The sequence below is a fragment of the Dufourea novaeangliae genome, unplaced genomic scaffold (genome assembly GCF_001272555.1).
Source record: "Dufourea novaeangliae isolate 0120121106 unplaced genomic scaffold, ASM127255v1 scaffold168, whole genome shotgun sequence".
Classification (NCBI taxonomy): Eukaryota; Metazoa; Arthropoda; class Insecta; order Hymenoptera; family Halictidae; genus Dufourea; species Dufourea novaeangliae.
The window spans coordinates 1918364-1939717 of NW_015374062.1; the positions used below are offsets into that span (position 1 = coordinate 1918364).

The 21354-nt window shown below is 38.1% G+C and overlaps 1 protein-coding gene across 1 annotated transcript; it reads left to right on the forward strand.

The window, feature by feature from the left end:
* The first annotated feature begins 1938 nt into the window (after positions 1-1938).
* On the forward strand, positions 1939-13477 carry LOC107190243 (myoneurin-like). The gene is made up of 7 exons (XM_015579018.1): positions 1939-2002; positions 7132-7452; positions 7789-7926; positions 9541-9701; positions 11372-11659; positions 12239-12479; positions 13217-13477. The coding sequence occupies exons 2-7, from the start codon at positions 7132-7134 to the stop codon at positions 13457-13459; spliced, it is 1392 nt and encodes a 463-aa protein (XP_015434504.1). The 5' UTR covers positions 1939-2002; the 3' UTR covers positions 13460-13477.
* The last annotated feature ends 7877 nt before the right edge of the window (positions 13478-21354 follow it).

Sequence of the window (21354 nt, forward strand, 5' to 3'; positions counted from 1 at the left end):
CGCCCCCTCTGCCCCCTGCCTTCCCGCTCGCCCGTTCGTCCCTCTTTCTGGATATTGTATAGAGAACGTTATGCTAAAGTATGCATGTACGAGGGTCGGTCCAATGGTCAGGAATCTCGCGAGTTCGTTCTGCGGCAGCACGTATCCGGACGTATCTCTCTGGACTCGCGGCTCCCGGTGCCGCCGCGTGCCGTCCACACGTCGTCGCTCGTAGCCCCGGTACTACTGCGTTAACTCTTCCGGTCGGACCGGTTAGCGCGCGTGGAGGGATCGGCAGGCTGCTTCGTTGATCTCGGTTACTCGGGACCACCGTAACCGGGGGATGATTTACCCGTAATGACGATCGGGCTGAATTGCGGTAGGCCACCGGACGGGCATTCGTAAGAGGAATCTTTTATTATAAATTTTTTCATCGTATCTCTGCTACACGCGCCGAGCTTGTTTGCTCGTTTCTCTGTTCGAGACGAAAAGGTCTCATGATCCATCACTGTTAACGACTTTAGCCGCCCCCCTCCCTCCTTCTCAAGATTCATCTTAAGGCTACCCTGTTACGATCTTACGTTTAACAGCCTCGTCTTTACTTGATTTTTTAAGGTGAAGCTGCTGCAGTGTTATTTGCATGGCCAAATTGATCTCCGGTAGAATGTACGCTTGCTGGAAGTATTTACTGCGTCGTTTTGAATATTTTGTACGGGGGTTCGCGAGGAGTATGGCTGATTAGCTTTCTGTGTTCAATTTAGTTCTCGTCAATCTGGTAGCGTCTTGAGACTTATACTACAGTTTATGATGGTATTCAGATGTTAACGGGCTCTTACTAATTAGGTATTCAGTATTTATTACCGATCGACGCAACCGATCCTGTCATTGTATTGTTTCGAACCGCGTTATCCGGAAATTCCATTCTTTAACTTCAAGGAGTCATGTGATTTTGGTCGAACACGCTGAATTGGCGTCCGACGAAGTGTTGTCTTTGTAAGAATAGGTAATTGTGTTGAAGTTATTAAAAGAGATGGAAACAAACAAGAAAATGTGGATCGGACCAAGGAAATTTATTTGAACTGGTTCATTATGGGAAAACAATTAGATTAAATTAGAAACTTGTGGACATGGACAATACGAGGATATTTAGGACGCAATAAATACTTCTTGCACCACTGAGCAAAATAACATTTGACATACAAGATAATTTATTTGCACATCACTATTGCCTAAGTACTGATGCAAAATCGTCTGAACGCAAACTTAGAATTGCAACGACCTTAAAAAAAATAGTTTTGATGCGTAAATTATCTTAATAATTTCTAACAGGCAGTAAAAAACTGATTAGTGAACTTGAAAGTATATAGTTGTATTTAAGAAAAATAAAATACAATTGTATTTTTTAAATGCATCGACGCATAAAAGTGCATTCAGTTAATATATTATTTAACTTTAACTCGTGAAACTTTAAGGACATAATTTGTCCAAATTCCGCGGAATGTACGTGAAATGAAATACTTGAATCTCATTTTCATGAAAACGGGCTCGATATTTTATTGGTTCGCGTATACATATAAATGATGTTCTGTTCAGACAATTAAAATTCAAATCTGCTCCATTCCACAGTAAGACAGGGGAATTGATATTTGCTTTTTCCAGCACGTTCCGATATTCAATTTCGAATCCTGACTAATTAACCGTTTCCTGGCCCCCTGTTCGATATTCCTCCGAGTTATCCGACTCATTACCTCGTCAGTCTTTTATTAGGTTCTCGCGTGGATATCGACGATCCGTCGATTCGTCGTCGGGCGGTCGTATCAGGTCTGGGTTTCCACGCGTTCCCGAAATTCAGAATCGGCAACACTCGCGATTTATTAGGCGGCAGACGTCTGTCCGTGTTATTTGCGTGCCAGGCGCGGATAAACGTGAGACGCGTCGCGGTTTAACAATTCTCGTAATCAGAGAGGTCCTACCGATTCGTTTGGAGTAGAGACACTAAAGTCAATGTCCCGATTTCTGCTCAGTACGTATATTTTTTATTTAATGTAAACAGTTAAATAATAAATTAGTTTACGCTTGTATTATTTATTTACAGTAATTAGACAAAATAACATAAATTAAGTGACATAAATAAAGTAAAATGAATAATTGAAGAAAAACAATTCTTTTTATGCATAATTATGGTTGTGAAATACAATTTTATTATCTAGTACAAAGAGTTTAACTTCAGCGTTGTCATTCTTTCATGAATAGAATTATTATTAAGATCAGATATTTTATTTGTAGTTAATAATATATTATCTTGCACTAGGGTTTTCTTATTTCTGATTTTTTCATTGACAAATATTGAAGAAATTCTGAGAAATATTCCTGATCTTCATTTTCATAATTACTATTGCTTATATGTCTCATATACATATCAAAATACCGTTATAAACGTTTCTATCGGTTAAGAATGAAATAGACTATTTCTTTCTCTTTCGTAGGATTTAGCAAACTCCTGGTGGCTAATGACCCGGTGTCCAGTCTGTGATTATAGTGTCTCAAGTTTGGAGGTGTTTCATTTTTTTTTTTAATGGGAACGGTCATTAAAATGATTACTGTTTCCCTCCGGACAGTTTTACGAGTAATGAACGCGCCGACGAAGTTCTCCAAATAATGAGGTTCGGCATCTGTCCATCCAAGGCTCACTTATCAAACATTACAGAACGCGTTGCAATTACCTGTCATACGTCCCTCATTTTCCCACCTAAAGAGTGAACGTAAGAATGACGTCACTGACGTCACTGCTTTCTGCCAGCCAACTTATGAAGCCAAAAGATTACATTTTTGACGAGTGGTCATTTGCGTCGCTAATAGCTAGGATGTGATATGTATGGAAATTATAAAATAAAACAATATTATCAGACTGGTGGACGTGTATGCAAATTCTCAGTTTTGAGGGACACGTACACCTATTGACACAAATTAACTCTCACATGACGACGCATCACTCGTTCAGTATGTTGCGATGTTTTGCGGAAAGAGAATGTATCTAACGAATAAATAGAAATCAATTTTAATGAACTAGAAAATTTTGTATTATTTTGTTTTAGAAATTCTTGTAAATGACTGGAAGTTTTTTTTAGTGTTTATAGTGTCTAGCGAAGTTGGATATAATTTTATTCGAATAATATGTACATAGTGAAAAATAATAATATCTAAGAGCGTCATCCTGACCTTTAAATAGTTAATGCGATTAAATAATTCTTCGCCAAGTTTGTCCTTATTTAAGAAGTGTTATTTAATTATAACAATTGGATTTTTCACGTTTAATCAATGAAAAATAACGAAGAACTTTTTTATCTTTTACTGGTTATTCGAAACTCTTTATCTAGAAAATAAATTTTCCCATCTCCGCCGTGTAGTTTGAATCGCAAGTGACTCGGCCATAGACGTTTACGGTCCACTATGGGAGGGTTAAAAAACTATTTTGCGTGATGTATTTTCTTTCATCACCTTGTTGTGTAAGTATTTGAATAAAATAGAAAACTTGTATATTGTTTACTCTGCAAAACCAAGAAAATTTGAGAAATCGATATTCATTAATTGTGTGTTCCTAAATATCTGGAACAAATTTGGTGTTCATAAAAAGTGTTTCGTTTCTCAACTTTTGTTGGTAAGTGTATAGTAGAAATATCCAAATTGGACGGAATTTTGATTTTCTTCAATGGATATTGAAATACATTAATAACAAAACATAAATATTAAACTGATGACCTCAATTTACGTAGGAAACTGAGAATATAGGAATTTTATTAAAATCTTTATTCTTCTACATTTCGCGGGTCAGACGATGCTACAGATGTATCTGTAGTATAATTATTAATAATTTGGAAGAAGTTGGAATATGAAAGATGATCTGTTGTCGATGGTAAAAGCGGCAAGGGGCTGAGTCTCAACGAAAGAATAAATCGAAAGTTTGGAATAAAATGTTAATTTTTAAGGTTTTGATTTCGAAAAATATTAATCTGCTATCAATGCTGGCAAATATTAAGAATAATAAACTATATGTACGTACAAATACTATTTGAAAAAATCATTTTGTGCAACGTTTATGTTGCGGGCAAAACTCGTTTAATATTTATACGCAGATTATCTTTAAGTCAAATATTTACAAGATGATTATCTTTTTTTTTTTGTTATATGTACCTTGTTTATTTCTTACTTTATTCTTAGAAACTTTATACGAAATAACGTTATTCTACATTATTATTAAAATATGTTAGTTTGGAACATGAAATATATTTATACGAAATTATCTATTTAACATAATTATTGTTCTTATCTCCGTTTGCTGCGCATGCATGCATTCGTGAATACATCAAGTAGAAACGGCGCGTAACGAACAGACACGTGAGTCAAGTATTACTCAATCGCAGGCGCCCTCAACGAATATTCAAATTCAATTTTCTCGAAAATGCAGTCGTGCATGATAAAATTTTATTCTACGCTTTTGAGTTATTTTTTCATGAAAAATTACCTACTTGTTGGTTCTACCGTTAGTAATGGGCTACTCTGAAAATTAGCTCTACATACACTGTGTCAAATATAATTTTAATTGCGAAAAATGAAAAAATGCCATTTGTTAAGAACATACATCTTGATCTAGGTATTTTTGAAGATAAAATATTTTTTATTATACAGGAACTGACAGTATTGGTATTGCGAATACATAACTGATTTCTCATATATTCTTATTTATTATGATATATTGTATTTAGCATAAATTGTTATTAGTACCGTGGTTTTCGATATCACATAGTACCGATGAATATGGGGCGATAAGAACTTTTTTCACTTCCATCAACATTTTCTTTCATCCCAAATTACAGCCATCAATAATTTTATATTTGTTAAGCACACAATAAAATTTATGGTTTTACTGATATTTTCTTCAAATATCATGAATTTCTTCAACATACCAGAATATATCCCATTTTTACTACGAATATAAATACTTACAGCAGCAATCTGTTAACTCGTTTCACTGGATAACGTTTGGCAAACGTAGTATCATTTCACATTTTGTATTTTGAATCATTACTAGTCTAAATTTAAATAGCTCGAGGCACGCTATATCGTGGAGAACGTTACGCAAATAAATCGAGAATAAACGAAACAGGGAAATAGTGAGAAGAGCAAAAAGCATAGCGTGGATCGTTAATCCAAAATAAAATACTTGCGCTAATCTGAATCGTGCAATGTTTCTGTTAGACACGAACGATTGTGATTCCGTTTTTACTTTCGATCACTCGATTCGTCGAAAAACAAAAAAAATAAATATAAAAAAAAAATTCTTTATGAAACTGTATTAGTCGTCCGCGCACCTCATTACGGGAATTCATTGTAATCCGCGTCGAAGCGTGCACGGAAAACATTTCATGAATATTATCTTCAATAATTTACTAAGTACCATATTGATGGAATTACCGTGACAGGAAACGCATTAACGTGCACGTGATAATTATGTTTCTATTGTACAATTTTGAATCATTTTCATCAATTCTTGATATTCCTCCGAACCCAACATCGCAGATATTTGTTTTTGATTATTTTACATTTATTTGTTTACTGTATCGCAGGCTGTATACAGTATATGTCGGAAGTATTTTTGTATCAATAATGTATGCAACGAACAGGATATAATTATCTTAAAATGTGCAACAGTATACGTATGTTTAATGATAATTGCTGTTTAACGAAGACAAATATATTAAGAATGATTATTATAAATTACGGAAAAAAATTATGCTTAATACTTTGTTTTGTATTATGTTATGAGGGTGAACTGTTTTTAAGGTTTTTAAAAAAAAATTAACTCTTAAAGGTCCCTAAATTAAACATAAATATATTATATTAAAGTTTCCACCACAACAGGTTAATATGTCCATTACATTGGCCCAGGAATACTTCGACTCAAATCCATTTTTTTCCCAGTAATTACTAACGATCAGGATCTCAAAAGATTCTGGCGGATTCGTTTCATTATTAACCATGCCTCTATTTCCATTTTCGCCGCGTAATCTCATGTATTTTTCATTCATCGAAATTAGTCTAGCATGATGGATACCCCGGCGCAATAATCAGCTGAATATTCTCTTTCCCATTAAGTGGTCTCTATTTCAGGTTCCTAGTTAATCAAATCTGTCGCCATATTAAATGATCCACCGGAAAGAGTCTGTCAAAGTTTCGACAGAATCCCTTTTATATTCTCGATAAGTGTTGTATGCTTGTATGACGTACTGCCTTTTAATAATATTATTGAGAAGCGAGTAATCGAATATGTTAAAGAACACTAGCAAATAATCATACAGTTGGATTTTCACTTCCTGTTAAACGGACCGTTTACTAGCCGCCATTACGGTACCATTGAAACATTCTGGAAAAGGTTTACATAATGATTTTTACGCTCGACTGTGATGTCGTACCTTTGAACAATATTTATGTATTTCGAAGCGGACAGTCAAGTATGTCAAGGTATATATAGTGAGAAATAACAGCCCGTTAAAATGGCTGATTGCCAGCCGCCATTACTCCCGCATTACTTCACCACTGAAATGTTTTCAATACGTTTTATATGGCGATATTCACACTGTCCGTGAAGTCGTTCCTTTACAATATTTTCCTTTACACTTTACTTAGTTGGACGCGATCAATCGGTCGTTCGTAATTGTATTGTAATTTTAACAAAATTACTAACACAATTTTGGAATATAGAAAAAATTATTCCTACCGATATATGGACAAGTAAAAACGATACAAAAGTCTAAACTTGCGCTACGATTGGTCCGGGGTTTTTCGTTAATATTTCGTTAACAAAGCCTCGGACATTTTCGGTAAGGAAAAACTTGTTTCAAATCATCCCAGGAACCCGTCATTTCCGGAAGTCGAAGTTATCTTGAGACACCCTGTATATATATGGTCTTATTTACGATCCACTAGCAGGCCTAGAACGAAAGAAAGCTCCTCTTATTCTCCTCTCCTTTTTGCATCTTTCATTACAGAACCACGCCACAGTTTTTTTTTGTTTGTAGAACGTTTCGACGGGCAGCTAGCAATCGGTTTTATTCATATAAAAATGATAAAGAATCGTTGGAACGATCTTTGCAGATGGAATATGGGATCTGGAGTCTTCACGCCGCGGGTGAACTTTGGGGTGACCCGCGTCTCGCCCGAAGGCACCCGATTCTGCCTCCAAGCGCGACGCAGTTGCTCCCGAGGGCCGCGTTCGCCCTGAGCGCCCTTCACCGACCGGAAATGGTGCCGTTACCGTTGACGTCCACCGGACCGCCATACGGGCCCATCGAACTGGTCACGAAATCCTCGAAAGACAGGGTCGAGGCGGGAAAAAAGGGAACTGATGTGAATGACGACCAGCAACGTGACGACAACGAAGGAAACATCGAAAAATCAGACGAAAATGATAATCAGGTACGGTTCAGATTCCCACATTGATCTCCTCTTTGTAATGGCAAACAAAAAAATAGGGCATTCGATTTAAAAATACGTTGCCATTAGAGAAATCTCAGAAGATGTGACCTTGAGATGACCTTCAATCTCATAGCCTAATTTCCCCCTAGAAATACACTAACTTTTGTCCGAACCATTTTTTTCTACCGTGACAAATAAGGGAATAATTAAGAGTGGCAGAGTTTGGTGGGACACCTTGTATACTCGGAATTCTTAAAGGAAAATGACTATAGAATATTATAGCAGTTCACGAGGTTAAAATAAGGTGATGTCGCAATTTTTTGTTTAATTATACAGACTTCCAAAGAACACAACGACAACGAAGACGCCGGAGAGGAAAGCGACAGCGGAAGCACAAACAGTTCCCATCGCTCGGCCAACAATAATCTTCCGACGAAGCTGCTTGATCCGATGGCTTACCTTGCTTTCGATAAGGTATGTTTTGACTCCGATGGATTTTACGAAACTAAATCCAGAAGAAAAAAGGTAGCGAATAATTGAAAACTAATTGAAAAATAATAGACAGCTCCGTTATGGCTGACACGTGAAATATAGTCTGGGATAGTATAGATCAATAAAATGATCAACCGGATACGAATTAACCGAGGACCATTCCGATTTGAGTGCTATTTTGAGGTTTGGCTAATTAGAACGCGAATGTATCGATTTTCTTATCGAAGTTCCGTGACATAGGAAATTGAGTTAACTAAATGTCTTGACGTGAGCGGCCATTTCGAAACGTGGATCGTACTTATATCGTGAATTTTCATTATTATTGCATGTAATTTTACTAATGTGAAGCTTAATATATGTAATTAATTATTACTGCTATCATACTAGAGATATTATGAATATATTATGTGCGGTGGACTGAAATCCAATAAGATAAAATGGTTAATATTTTCTGATGCAATTATTGAAAGAGGAACATATTGTTGAATTAAAGTCTGTTAATAGAGTCCATTAGTCTGTAAAATTTATGAATTTTGATAAACATCTACGGTAAAATAAAAGTGAATACAAATATTAAATTAATAAATTTGGAATAAAAAGCCTTGAATAAAAGAATCTTCACTAGTATGAAATCAGAGTAGATTTTACTAAATTATAATTTATATAAGTATTGTATCGTGTAAATGGTTTACTTTAAAATGAATACATAATGTTAATTAAGTAAAACAAAGTCCAACTTTTCATGTCACCTTTGAATACAAATTATAAGATAAATTCCAATCACACGATGGAACTTTACAGCAAAGTCGAAGTATTAATGCACAAAATCAATCGAGCTGTACGGAATTCAATATTTTTTTAATATACAAAGTTTGCATCGGCCTGTCTTCCTTTTCCAGTTCAGGTAATGTTTACAGACAGTTAAATCGTGCATTTGAAAGTTATGAAAAAAATTTGTTCGTGTTGAATTCCCTTCGAAGAGAAACGAATAAGTCATAGTGAACGTAACTGTATACATTGCTCCCCTTTGTCGGAAAGAAAATTATTCTCGAAACTTTATTGTTACGCCTGGGAGTGTAATATTGGTATTAAAACAGATACCAGAATGTGAGTAACAGAAATGTTACGATCAATATGCATCCAACGCTGGAACGCGTGTGTACAGTCCCGAGAGGGCTATTTAAAGTCGATGACCTCACACCTGTTTAATTTTCGAAATAAAATTTTTCAAACAAACCAATGGTCAAGTGTATCTCGTATTTTTTATTTTTAGAGTAATGTTGCAATACCACTAATACCGTCAGTGAAATAGTTGTATTATTAAAATACATTATTTATGAAAAGAATAAGAATATTATCTCACAAAAAAAAAAGTAGCCCCATACTAGATTTGGTTCAACATTTTGTTAACGCATCATTTAGTACACTAATCCTTCTAACTTCACAAAGAAACTCAAGTCACTTGGTCCAATTTTGAAAGAGTTATTCTGTTTTAATGGGTGCACGAATACTTTTTGGACCCACTGTTGTTATATTTTCTAAAAGAAGTTCTATTGTACTTGAATAACACGTAATAATGTTTTCCTCGGTTACCAGGAAGGAACAGTGACACCGGTTCTAAATGGCTGGGTCCTTGGCGCATACACCGCTATGCTTGGTAGGCTGTCAGCGGCGACCGCAGCTCTGGAGGCCACGGAAATCCCGAACATCCCGTCCGACAGCGATTCCGAGAGCGAGCATTCGTCTTACACCGAGAAGTATGCATCCTTACCGACCACCCTCAAGCAGAAATGGCTTAAACCCGTAATCTACTTAACCCTTGTGTGGACAACCAAAATATTCACGGTTATTAAGCGATCGGAATACAGGAAATCCTCGATGAGTGTTCCAAGATTCCTCGGAACTGACAAGGGGAGGTCCCCAGGTGTAACGTTGACTTTTTAATGAGCTTGGAAGTTGTTAATAAATCATTCATTTCAACTTAAAAATTGAAAAAGATTCTGTTAATATATACTTACGATTTTATTTCGTAAGTAAACGAGGAGTTTTTCAAAAAATTGATTGTGGTCAAAATGGCAGCCGTTTAACGTAAAATTAGGGTTTTCGATGCTTAAACTTTTCGTTTTTCGTGAACTAAATAAAGAGTTTTCATTAGAAACAAACATGCCTGTTTTTGGCTTGCTGTTTAGACATGACTTCTTAATTTGAACTATTCGAATTTACCTCCAAACGATATTCAATGTTTTTATCTAGCTAAATTTCCTCCTATGTGTCAAGAATGCACAAACATCCGCAGTCTAGTACTATCAGAACGATTCATTTCCTACAGTGATTAATTCCACAGAAGTATAAAAAGTATAAAAAGTTAAACAGCAATCAAGTGCTTTGACATTAAAATCCAAAAGAATTCAAAAAGTAGAATTAGTCACATTTGGCCTGTGAACGCCTCAACGGTCGGTGAAATATTTCCATTTGAAAAAACTTTTCACGGTAAAATACGTCGAACACAGGGCAAAAAGCGTTTAAGTGCCACGATTTTATTTAGCACGTCGCGGAATCGATAAAAGGAAACCGACGAGTACGTGGAACTCGAGGGCAAATTCGTTTCTTCTTTTTTTTTTGTTTTAAATTTCTTTTCGTTCGAACGCGATTCTGATACCTCAAATGCGCGAGATAAATGACGCGGTAAATCAAGGCCACTGGCGGATATTGGCCTGCAATGAGTTACGGTTGCTTCGTGGGCACCCATTGCGAAATTTGGAATATTTTTTTAGTCTTTACGATACCACGGTTGGAGAATTCTCTTGAATTAATATCGAACTGTTTCGTTTCTTTCTTTTTGGGTGCATCGTACTAGCCCTGGCAGAGGGTAGTGAATCAAACAAGTTAGAATTATTGTTGCAGAAATTCTTTACATACACAGTAGAAACAGAGACTATTGTTGTATGTGTATTAAGAAATGAATAATAGACTGTATTTAACCCTTTGGATACGACCATATCTGCTGCGAAATGTATGACACGAGAGCAATACAAAAGATGGCGATGCTTATGTACGTTTAGATAATAAATTAGAAATAATCTTTAAATACGAAAACGAACGTTTAATAGAGATTTAAACACGACAAAATTTAATATTAAATCTACTTCAACAGTTTGAGAACTGTTTAATGTACATGCTAGTAATTTCGTGGCGAGCGATTATAGTTGCCTATGATGTTGAGTTGCGACCCATGGTTCCTTTCAGACTTTTTATCCTCATTACGACAAAAGTTTGACCTTGAATTCCAGGGTCAAGGTCAATTTTGCAGTGACTTTCTTTTGCAGATCTCCATCGATTCAAACACCCTGTACATTTCTATACACGTCTATCAAAATTTTTTATAATCTTAATTCCCGTATTCTAATCTTTACAATTAATTGTTCAGATCGCGGGGCAGCAGTCCTAATGTCAGCAGCGCTCACCGTGGCTACTCTTGCGGCTCCTGCGACGTGGTTGCGCCAACGAGACCAGCCCTACGGAAACACATTGTCGACTGTCATCCACCCGTGGCAAGCACGGAAACAGGAGAAACGAAAAACTGTCCGTCCTCCGGCTGTGACTTCACAACGAGCAGCAGGTGCGAAATGGAGACTCACGTGGCCGCGCACGTGGCGCAGGGCATGACACCGACGGGCAAAAAACGGACCCTGGCATTGCAACGCGTCAGGTATAGGTACTTAAAGTTGCTCTGCAAATTTTATATCTATCGATTCTTTGGCGATGTACACTGACGAGCAAACTCGGCTTCCATTAAGGGAAAAAGCAGCGGAGGGAAAGTGTCTTCTACCACTTTTATTTTAAGTACTAAAATAACTGTTAAACTGAATATTAATTTGGTATAAATTTCAGTAATTCTTGCGATCATATGGTAGGAGGCCTGTCCCCTACTCCACTTTTTTTCCTAGCGGAAGCCGAGGTCGCTCGTGAGTCGCTTATATGGGACACAGTTCTCCAAAAAATATTTGTCTTGTAAAGTAGAGGGATGAAAATATATTTTTTAGAATACGTCGAAAACTAGGAGTAGGAAAAATTCTTCCTTTAAAATTGTGTGTTTTCGACTGGGCAATGTAGCCACCCGAGAAAATTACACAAAAAATTCAAATTTTTAATATATTATTTAAATAAATGTTATTCGTAAAGAATTGTGCCCACAACTCTGTCGCAAAGTTCATTGCGAATCGAAACATCGTCCGTTTCAAAATTACCATTGCCGTTAATAAAATCCGACTTATGGTACGATTCTAACGGGCAGATACGAACGAGAGGAGTACCGTTGCTCGCTGTGCTCGTACGCCTGCACCATCGAGAAAGCGTTTCAGAGGCATTTGAGGGCACACGCAAAGGGCACAGCAGCGGAGACCAGGGTGAGCTGCGCCGTATGCGGGGCTGATAGATCCTCCGAGGTCGATCTCAGCAGACACATGAGAAGGCATCGCGACGAACGATACTTCTGCTGCGACATTTGCATCTTCCGCACAGTTCAACTGAAGAAGGTAATGTAGGGATAGATTTTGGAGTTAAATGTGATTATTGAAGGAAACTGCGTACTTGATAAAATAAACAAAAGTAACACTATTTATTCTAAAAAAAAACTAAATCTTTCAGATATACCTACTGCAATATTAAATATTACGCAAAAATTCTATAATTCTGGGAACGGCGGGGGGGAGGGTGGCAAAATCCAATTTTTTTTCTTGTAGGATGGGGCAAAAGCCACTTTTTTCCGTCCAGGGGGAGGCAAGTGCCCTCCTGCCCCTCTCGGCTACGCCCTTGGTATGGGCTATTGAAATCGCGTAGAATTTCAAAACGTTAGCGAACGTAATCTATGGACTCGGATTGTTTTTAGATTCTATCTCCGGCGTGCTCGTGTAATCCGCCAGTCGATCGTAAATTCCACGATATTCTACTCGGTCCTTTTGAATTTCCCTGGCCGCTTGGATATATTCTACGTCACTCTTAAATCAACAGTTTCGATATATGCAAATCGCGCACCCCGTGATCCTCGGATATATTGGAAATCGATGACGGGAAGGGAGGATATTTCAACGGTAGAACCATACCGACGATAAACTTTTATTTATTTTTATTGGACGCAAAAAATGGCAGCTTTCTACGATATACGAGTTATTAGACTGATTAATTTCTTTGTTTACGTATCGTAATGAAAGTCGTGAAGAATTTTTTCTGCTTATTCCATGGATTAACAGATTGGTCCTCTTTATTGCCCCAGCTTATTCAACATCGACGTATGCATACGGGTGAGAAGCCACACCTTTGTCCGCACTGCGCGTACAGAAGCGCCCGTCGCGACAACCTACGGAGCCACGTAAGACGCGTCCACAAAAAGGAGAATCTCTACTGCGACACGTTCAGTCCGCGGGGCATGCTGCTCACGCCCACGATCGGACGGGACGCGCCGCTCGTTCAGAGCCCGGAATCCTCGCCGTCCTCCAACTCGGAGTCCACCAACTAGCGAAGCAACTAGACAGAACGGAGCAACGGGTCGTCGTCGTTTCACACGTCCTAACTTTGTCAATATTTACGACCTAGGTGTTAAAATCGCGGGGGAGATTTTGCATTTCGACAAGACGGTTCTTGCCATCACGATTCGAGCTACCTTCGAGAAAAGGCTTCTTATCATTTCGAAGACGTTTGTAGATGTTTGATACGGTTTGAAGACGTTTGCCGAGGTTTGATTAAGTTTGGAGACGTTCGATTGAGTTTCGAGACCTTGGTAGATGTTTGATGGAGTTTGAAGACCTTCGTAAATGTTTGATGGAGTTTGAAGGTGTTCGAAGATCTTCGAGCTAGGTTCAAGCGATCGGGAATGGACACTTTTGGTTCGTTCATTGTGAATCTTTTCTTGTGATTGTATTTAATGACCTTCTAATTGTAATCTGTGTCACGTGAATTATTGAAACTCTATTTTTTAGCGATATCTGGAAACGAAACTTGAAATGGGGGAAATTACACTATAAACAATTTATCATACTAGAAATGTTAGAAAATAAACGTGAAAATTCATCGAACAAGGAGCACATTACATTTTTGAGTTTAAGATTACGTTTGGTAGAAAATTACTAAACAATGCAACGAACGAAAAACTGACAGTGCACAAATAATACAGAGTGATCTCATCCATAGATTTAGTAAAGTAGACATCAAACTTCTCGATCGATCTTTCTTCAAACGTCACCAAAAATCATTCCAGGTGACACTGTTCACTTTGCATAATATAATATAGTCATCCATAAAAAATTAAGAACAATTCACAAACCATTGAACGGTGTTTGAACTTTGTCGATAATTTATTTAAGATCATGTAAAATCGGTCGTTAGCAACGGGTAGCTAAATAAGTGACGGCAAGGACGGTCACAAGTTGACGATTCGAAGTTTCCAAGAACGATATTACGATTCTTCGCAATTATTCGAAAGCTTTATTACGAATTACAATACGTGTATATGTATAATACAAACGATGCCGCGAGCAACGAGATGTTAAACGGGGCGCTGAAGAAAGTAACATGGAAGATTAGGTGGAACTTCTGATTGAGAACGACGAGGTTCGCCCCTAAGTAAATAAACAACACGTAGAGAATTTGCATGCGAACGTCGATAATTTAATCTAATCTTCAAATTCTAACGAGATTCTTATATTAGTCGATTTTTTAATTCGTCGGAAATTCGTTCGTTGATCAGAGAACGATGAACGAAGTTAAAGCTGCAGCAATGGTGCTAGAACCGTAGACTGGATTATAGAGGAAGACTGAATGTAGGAACGCTATGCGGCGCGTCGTAATTTTATTTATCTTTTGCGTCGTTAGCCGTGATCCGAGTGGAAAATCGGTGATTATTAAAGACTGCTGTCCTGTACTGATGGTCAAGAAATTCTCATGCTGTGATGATCAAATGACAGTAACATGAATCTTATAAATTCCGTTCGATATTCAACGTTTCAGTATTCAAAACACTTTTAAAAAAGTGATTACATGAAAATTTTAAGAATTAATATAAATATATACTTTGTAAGATATATGTAAATCATTTTAAAAAATGGTATGGACTAATTATTGACTGTTGACAAATATTTAAGCATTTTATTAGCATAGTAATTGCAAGAACTATTTGTTCATTGAAAAATCATAAAATCGTTTTCCATCATCCATAGATAGAAGAGTAGACAAACAGCATGAGAGAATCTTCACCCTATGGGAAAGGTGCTATATTCCAAGCATAATTTTATCCTCGCGCTCTCCTATATTCACCTCGAAGCTATATTATAATTGTCCAATTGTAATTATGATTGTTAACCGTATTATCGATAACGATATACCTTGTTATTATTATCGGTATCATTCCTACATTTAGCGTGTAACGCGATGTCGGTGGAGCCAATCTTACGGCTGAACAGATGGGGATCGCAGCAGCGTGTATCACGTGCCAATATGTTCATTAACTGAGGGAAGGGTAGTCGAGAGAATTTTATCGAATTTCATAGAGATAGCGATAACGTGGCTCGAAAGTCTTCTGCTGTGGTCAATAAATCGTGTCCCGCCCTGAGATTAACGTGGAACCGATACACGATTACCTTCGACCGTGTATAAGATTATTTCACGTTTTTTTACATTAACCATCGGTGAAATGGTGCGACTATGAAAGAAAAACAGACGAAAATGAGAGCAAAAAAAAAAGATATACGAAGGATAAGAAGAGAGAAGAACCGTATATGTATATGTAATACAGAATGCAGGATTTTCCAACGAACTATAAAACTTTTCATGTTTGTCTCAAACTAACTCTTAAGCCGTGAAAAAAAAAAAAAGATTGCAAGCCAGCGATTCGTAAAACCGCAAGCAAGTTCCCGTTCCGTGTTATTACTGGCTTTATAACTCTATTCCTCACTTAACGTCGAATTAGTAATTAAACAATTACAAGTTTTTTCCTCTTTACGATCGAACACCGTCCCCGAACGATTCTACCGTGCTACAATTACTTTCTATGCTATGAAACGAAAAGTGAGAGAGCGAGAGAGAGAGAGAGAGAGAGAGAGAGAGAGGGGGAGAGAAAGAGATAAAGAGTGAGAGAAAGAACGAATGCGTGAGAAAGAGAGGGAACGGGGGAGGCGACAAGGCCAATCCATATAACATAAATGTGTGTCAATTTTTAATGTATCATAACTACGTTCTAGTCGATAACGGTTTTTAAGGAGAAAGATAACGAGGCACGGGAAGAGGATCTACGCTCCTCGACGCGTGATGTGTCACGGCCGCCATTGATACGTTACTGTTTTCCTGGTCTAGGGCTCCTGTTAAAATACAGTGGACTCTAACTACAGGCTCCTCTCGATTATTGTCTGGCTTATTCTACACGATTATTGTCGAGCGTTATTAGTCGGGCACAAAACGAATTTACGAAGGTCTGAAGCATTTCTCCCTACCCGATTATTGTCCCGGCACGGACTCGACTTCGGGACAATAATCGAGAGGAGTCTGTGTATTGCCAAGGTCGAGGCTATAGGGGAGTAAAATGGCAATGAAATCTGAGCCCCCTCCATGCTAAGTTCTATCGTCATAGCCTCGGCCTCAGCGCCTGCGGTGAGACACTTTTTTATACGCACGGTATCACATGTGTGGCGAATTTCCGTCGTTGAAGCCGCGTAGACATGGGGGCAGAGATGGGCAAATTCATTATCTAGATAAAAAGTTTCGAATAACGAATAAAAGATGAAAAAAATATTTCGTCATTTTTACTTGATCGAACGTAGTAATACGGATCGCGATGTTCTACCTACGTGAGATGATATTTTTGGTACCGATGGTCCTGCGCCGGTGGCCACGAACGGAAAGAAAAAATCAGAGAAATACCACCGGACGGGCACGGCGACGTTGTTGATTGTTGGTGTAACCGATGCGTTGTGTATCGTACTAGTAACGATATATTCTATTTTTGATAACCGCTCGATTGATTATTCCATTTAGAAACGATTGGTCTCACGGCCGTGATTTTAGGGGATTATTTAGCGTTTAAGGTATCGCGAACGTGCGCCGATACGCGACGGTATCATCGCTTTCCTTTCGTTCACGAACCTCGCCCGTCGGGCACGATTCTTTACGATGAAACGTGCCTGTAGGTGAATGCTTTCGGAATAAGGCGCGGAAACGTTGCAGGGTGACTTGGAAATTCGAGGGAAATATTTATTATTACTGCTTTTTGTGTCATAGTGAATATGATGGTTACTGGAAACGTTGAGTTCTGAGGTTCTGGGGCTTTTTGATTGAAGCGGTAATCCGTTAGGTATGCTCAAGATGGCGGCCATTGGGGGATAATTCGATTGAATAGTTTTTTTTTATTAAATGTTAAATAATTCATTCTTTTCGTTTATTTAATGATTTAGATCAGTCGATGTCTATGCGTGAAGTAGTTGATGTTGATATTTTCGACGATTTGAAGTAAATATGAGAGATTTGAGGCTTCCACGGCTAAAGGCGGAAGGGCCTCCTATCAATTAGTTTTGGGAGTCATTAAAATTTATGCCAAATTAACATTCGGTTTAATATTTATTTCAGTACTTGAAATAAATTTACCAAGTGGTAGAAGACCCTTCTGTTACGTCACTTTTTCTCCTAGCAGAAGCCGAATTTGCTCGTGGGTTTACAGTTATTACTATTTAGGCACATAGTCCACACGCAATTATTGTACCAGAATTTCACAGTCACCCGGTACGAGCGAATCAATTGTTGTTTTAAGGAATTGCCTTTCGTGAACGGACGTAGAGCCTCCTCGAGCCGAAGTAATGATTTATTGCAATTCAGTCTTAGTATACGATGCATAAATACGTGTAACAAATCGCCATTTATTATATCGTATCGTCCGAAAGGTCGGTCTCAGGTGCGTCCGAGGTTCATTCGAATTAATTCTAGCCAATCTCATCGTTCGTAAAATTCTCATGCCAATAGCGAGGGAATTGACGCGTGCCAAAGAATACTGCTACGAGAAGCGAGACGGGAAATGAGGAAACAAAGCGTATTAAAGAGAATGAAATGAATAGAGAGACGGAGGCTGCGACGAGTCGAATTCGCTCGATCCGTCATTTTCGTGTCTCTTCATTTCTTTCGTCACGTACATTGTATGTAGTCGATGAAATTAGAATCGCGCCAGACGATCTTGAGCCGCGAAACAAAAATTTACGGTTTTAAATCGTGAAACGAAATTGCCGATCGAGCAAACTCGTCTTGTATAAAAACCACGAAAACTAGTTGTTACAATCTTTTAACTGTTGACTTTTTGCAGTAGATGGTAAGTGTCTTAACGTATACCTTATATAAACTACACAATAATATATTCTATATTAATGTTTCTTAGATTTACGTACTCGAACGACCAACCACGGGCTCTGCGTCGATCGTCGCCCCCGAATCGGCGAAACTCTCGTATTTTCAATAAAAGAATGAATATACGATATACATATACAAAAACAAGATGAACGTCCTTCGAGTTGATTGGACACACAAACATTCTGTAGCGAAATTTTCGAGATCGGTCCAACCGACGAGATCGATGATCCACATAGAGCCGTGTTGATCGATTCTGGAAGCCTTCGAGAACTTGACGCCTGGCCGAGGTTGCGATCTCGTTCGATCACCTCGACGATCGAGTCTCTCGCAATCTGAAGAACGAAAGGCAATTGACAAATGGATCCTCTATAGGCTGAATCTCGTGGGGACAGGCGATCAAGTTTATCGACGGTTCTTCCGGCCGAACGTCTTAAACATTAATACAATCTAAATGTGATAATATATTTGCTATTGAATTACGACGTAACTGATTACATCGATAATTATTATACGACTGCGCGCGCGCGAATCGTGTGGGGTGGGGTTAAACGAGCAATTTTAAGAGTCCGTCTAAAAAGATCGCGGCAAGGTGATCGACACGATCCATGCTTTTCTTTCCTCCTGCAGATCCCGTGAAATCGAATAGTAACGGGCAAAAGAGGGGAAAAATCGTGAGCTTCCGCGACCATCGATCGGCTTCGGACAAGTACAAAGTACTCTGATAACTTATTTTTTGATTATCGTAAACGAGAAGAGACCGATCACGAGAGGAAAAAATCGTATGACTGCAAGCCCCCTGTTTCTCAATGGCACCGTGTACAATCGTGAAAGATCGACGATTTGGACAAATCGAAGATAAAATAGAGAGGATCGTCGTTGTCACCTTGACCGCGTTTTTTTGCGTCCGATAGTGCGCACACTGGCAAATCTAAGTCCGGGATATATTTACGATTTGCTTCATCGTGTCTAAGTATAAAAGTTTTTCGGAAACAACAAAAAAAAAAAACAAGACTCTTACACGCTCTATGCATATATATATTATATGTATACATAAATGTATGTGTATGTGTGTGGGTGTGCCTAAAGATTTTCTCTTTGGACTATCTCTTTCACTCTGTATTTACTGTATTTTTCCCGCATTCTGCTCTCTGCCATTGGTTCCGATTGTAGGCAATTTTCTGGGAAGGGAGCGGATCGCTACGATTAGTCCTTAACTGACGGGAAGGATAATACAATAGAATTCATCAGAGTCTATATAATGTGTTCCTTTTTAATGTTGTGCAAGCTGTTTTCAGTGGTTTTTAGTGTGGTGCGCAATTTCTGAGACAATTTCGTCGACGTTGTTTAGCTGATACAATTCGAAAAAGTAAAGGGATATAGTTGCTTGCATATTGGATCATTGCCGAAGTCACGAAGTGATTTAAAAGAACGAAATTATTCCACGACATAGGTTACTTAATATTTAATAAAATATAACTTAATTTTTTTCAAATTTCAGTGCCAAAGTAGTTGACCGGTACTTAACATTTTACATTTAACAAATTTCATAAAGTTATTCACTTTGACAAATGAACAGTCTAGTTCCTCGATGCGCACCTAATTAAAAAAGGAGAATACAGACTCCTCTCGATTATCGTCCGACTTGTTCTACACGATTATTGTGCACGCGTTATCCCCACCACGGTGGAGGCTGGAACCTGTCAGACGCATACTTTGTTGCTCCTCTACTACGAGACTCGGGCTTCGAGCAAAAAACGAATTTACCAAGGTCTGAAACATTTCTCCCTATAAGATTATTGTCCTGGCGCGGACCAGAATTCGAGACAATAATCGAGAGAAGTCTGAAAAGGGAATTCTATTGTTTCTTCTGTATGAAATACGGACGAAACGTCTGTCAGTTAAGGATTAATCGCGTTGTTTAACAATTGTCTCTCTGTGTTCCGGTTGTACCTATAATATATATATATATGAATATATATATGCGTATATATATATATATATTCCATCGATCGTTCCTCTTGATAGATGCAAGCCGCGATGCAACGACCCGTGTGCACGGCGCGATTTACTTTTCAACAAAACGGCCACGGAGAGCGGTCTCGTTCAGCGACAGTATACGAAAGTAAAAAATACGTATTCTCCACTTTTCTCGCGACGGTAACAATGGATATATCGATGGACAAGAAATCGGGGAAAGTGGACAAAGGTTCAATATTTTTTTACGGCTCCTCGATAGCCTAAACACGGACAGGGGCGAGAAACGTTCATCCGGTTCTGAATATTTTAAATCGAACGGACGATTACGATGATGATAAGGATTTTAAAACGAATATATGCAAACGAGACCCTCGCCGCCGAAACGATACACACCTTTCCTTCCCATAGTGGATCAGGTGATCTCGCGTGTGACGCGGAGGGGCGTCGCGACGACCGCCATTAAACACCGTCCCAAAGGTCGTCGACTGTATACTTTAGATTAATTAATTAACCATTGAACTAAGGCCGTCGGACGTTCCTCTTCGTGATTGCAACGAGTGCGCCGAATGTGTCCGAATTAATCGAGTTCTGACGGATAACACGTAAAATCTCTATTTCGTAGAAGATAATGATCTTAGTCGCATAGGCGATTGTACAGGTTGAATCGTGATGATCTTCTTTGAATTTGAAAATGAAGAAATTAATAAGATTATCGCGAATGTGAAAATATAATACAGTCAAAATTTTTCTAAAGATTAGTATAAATGGTACTTTACATTGAATTCGACAGAATTATCATTTGTAAATGGTGACAGTAAATTGTTTATTATAAATGGGAAAATCGTTGGGTACAAAAACAAAATGAGAAAAGGACACGTGTATGTACAATAAGTATGGCAATTATTTAAGGGTAATTATGTCTTAGTGCAATTCAGGACAAGTGAAATAAGTTAAAAGAAGCATCAAAACTATTAGCCATTGTGCATAAGCGATTTAAGCAGTGTCTCTAATGATTTAACCTGTACTATAACTTTCTTTAATTAACAGTCAATACAA

What these genes read in the sequence shown, in the direction of transcription:
- LOC107190243 (XM_015579018.1), top strand. Translation starts at nt 7,132, where the DNA reads ATGGAATATGGGATCTGGAGTCTTCACGCCGCGGGTGAACTTTGGGGT. An exon ending in CAGACGAAAATGATAATCAG is followed by an intron (nt 7,453 to 7,788) that starts GTACGGTTCAGA and finishes TTAATTATACAG; the next exon opens with ACTTCCAAAGAACACAACGA. An exon ending in TTGCAACGCGTCAGGTATAG is followed by an intron (nt 11,660 to 12,238) that starts GTACTTAAAGTT and finishes TCTAACGGGCAG; the next exon opens with ATACGAACGAGAGGAGTACC.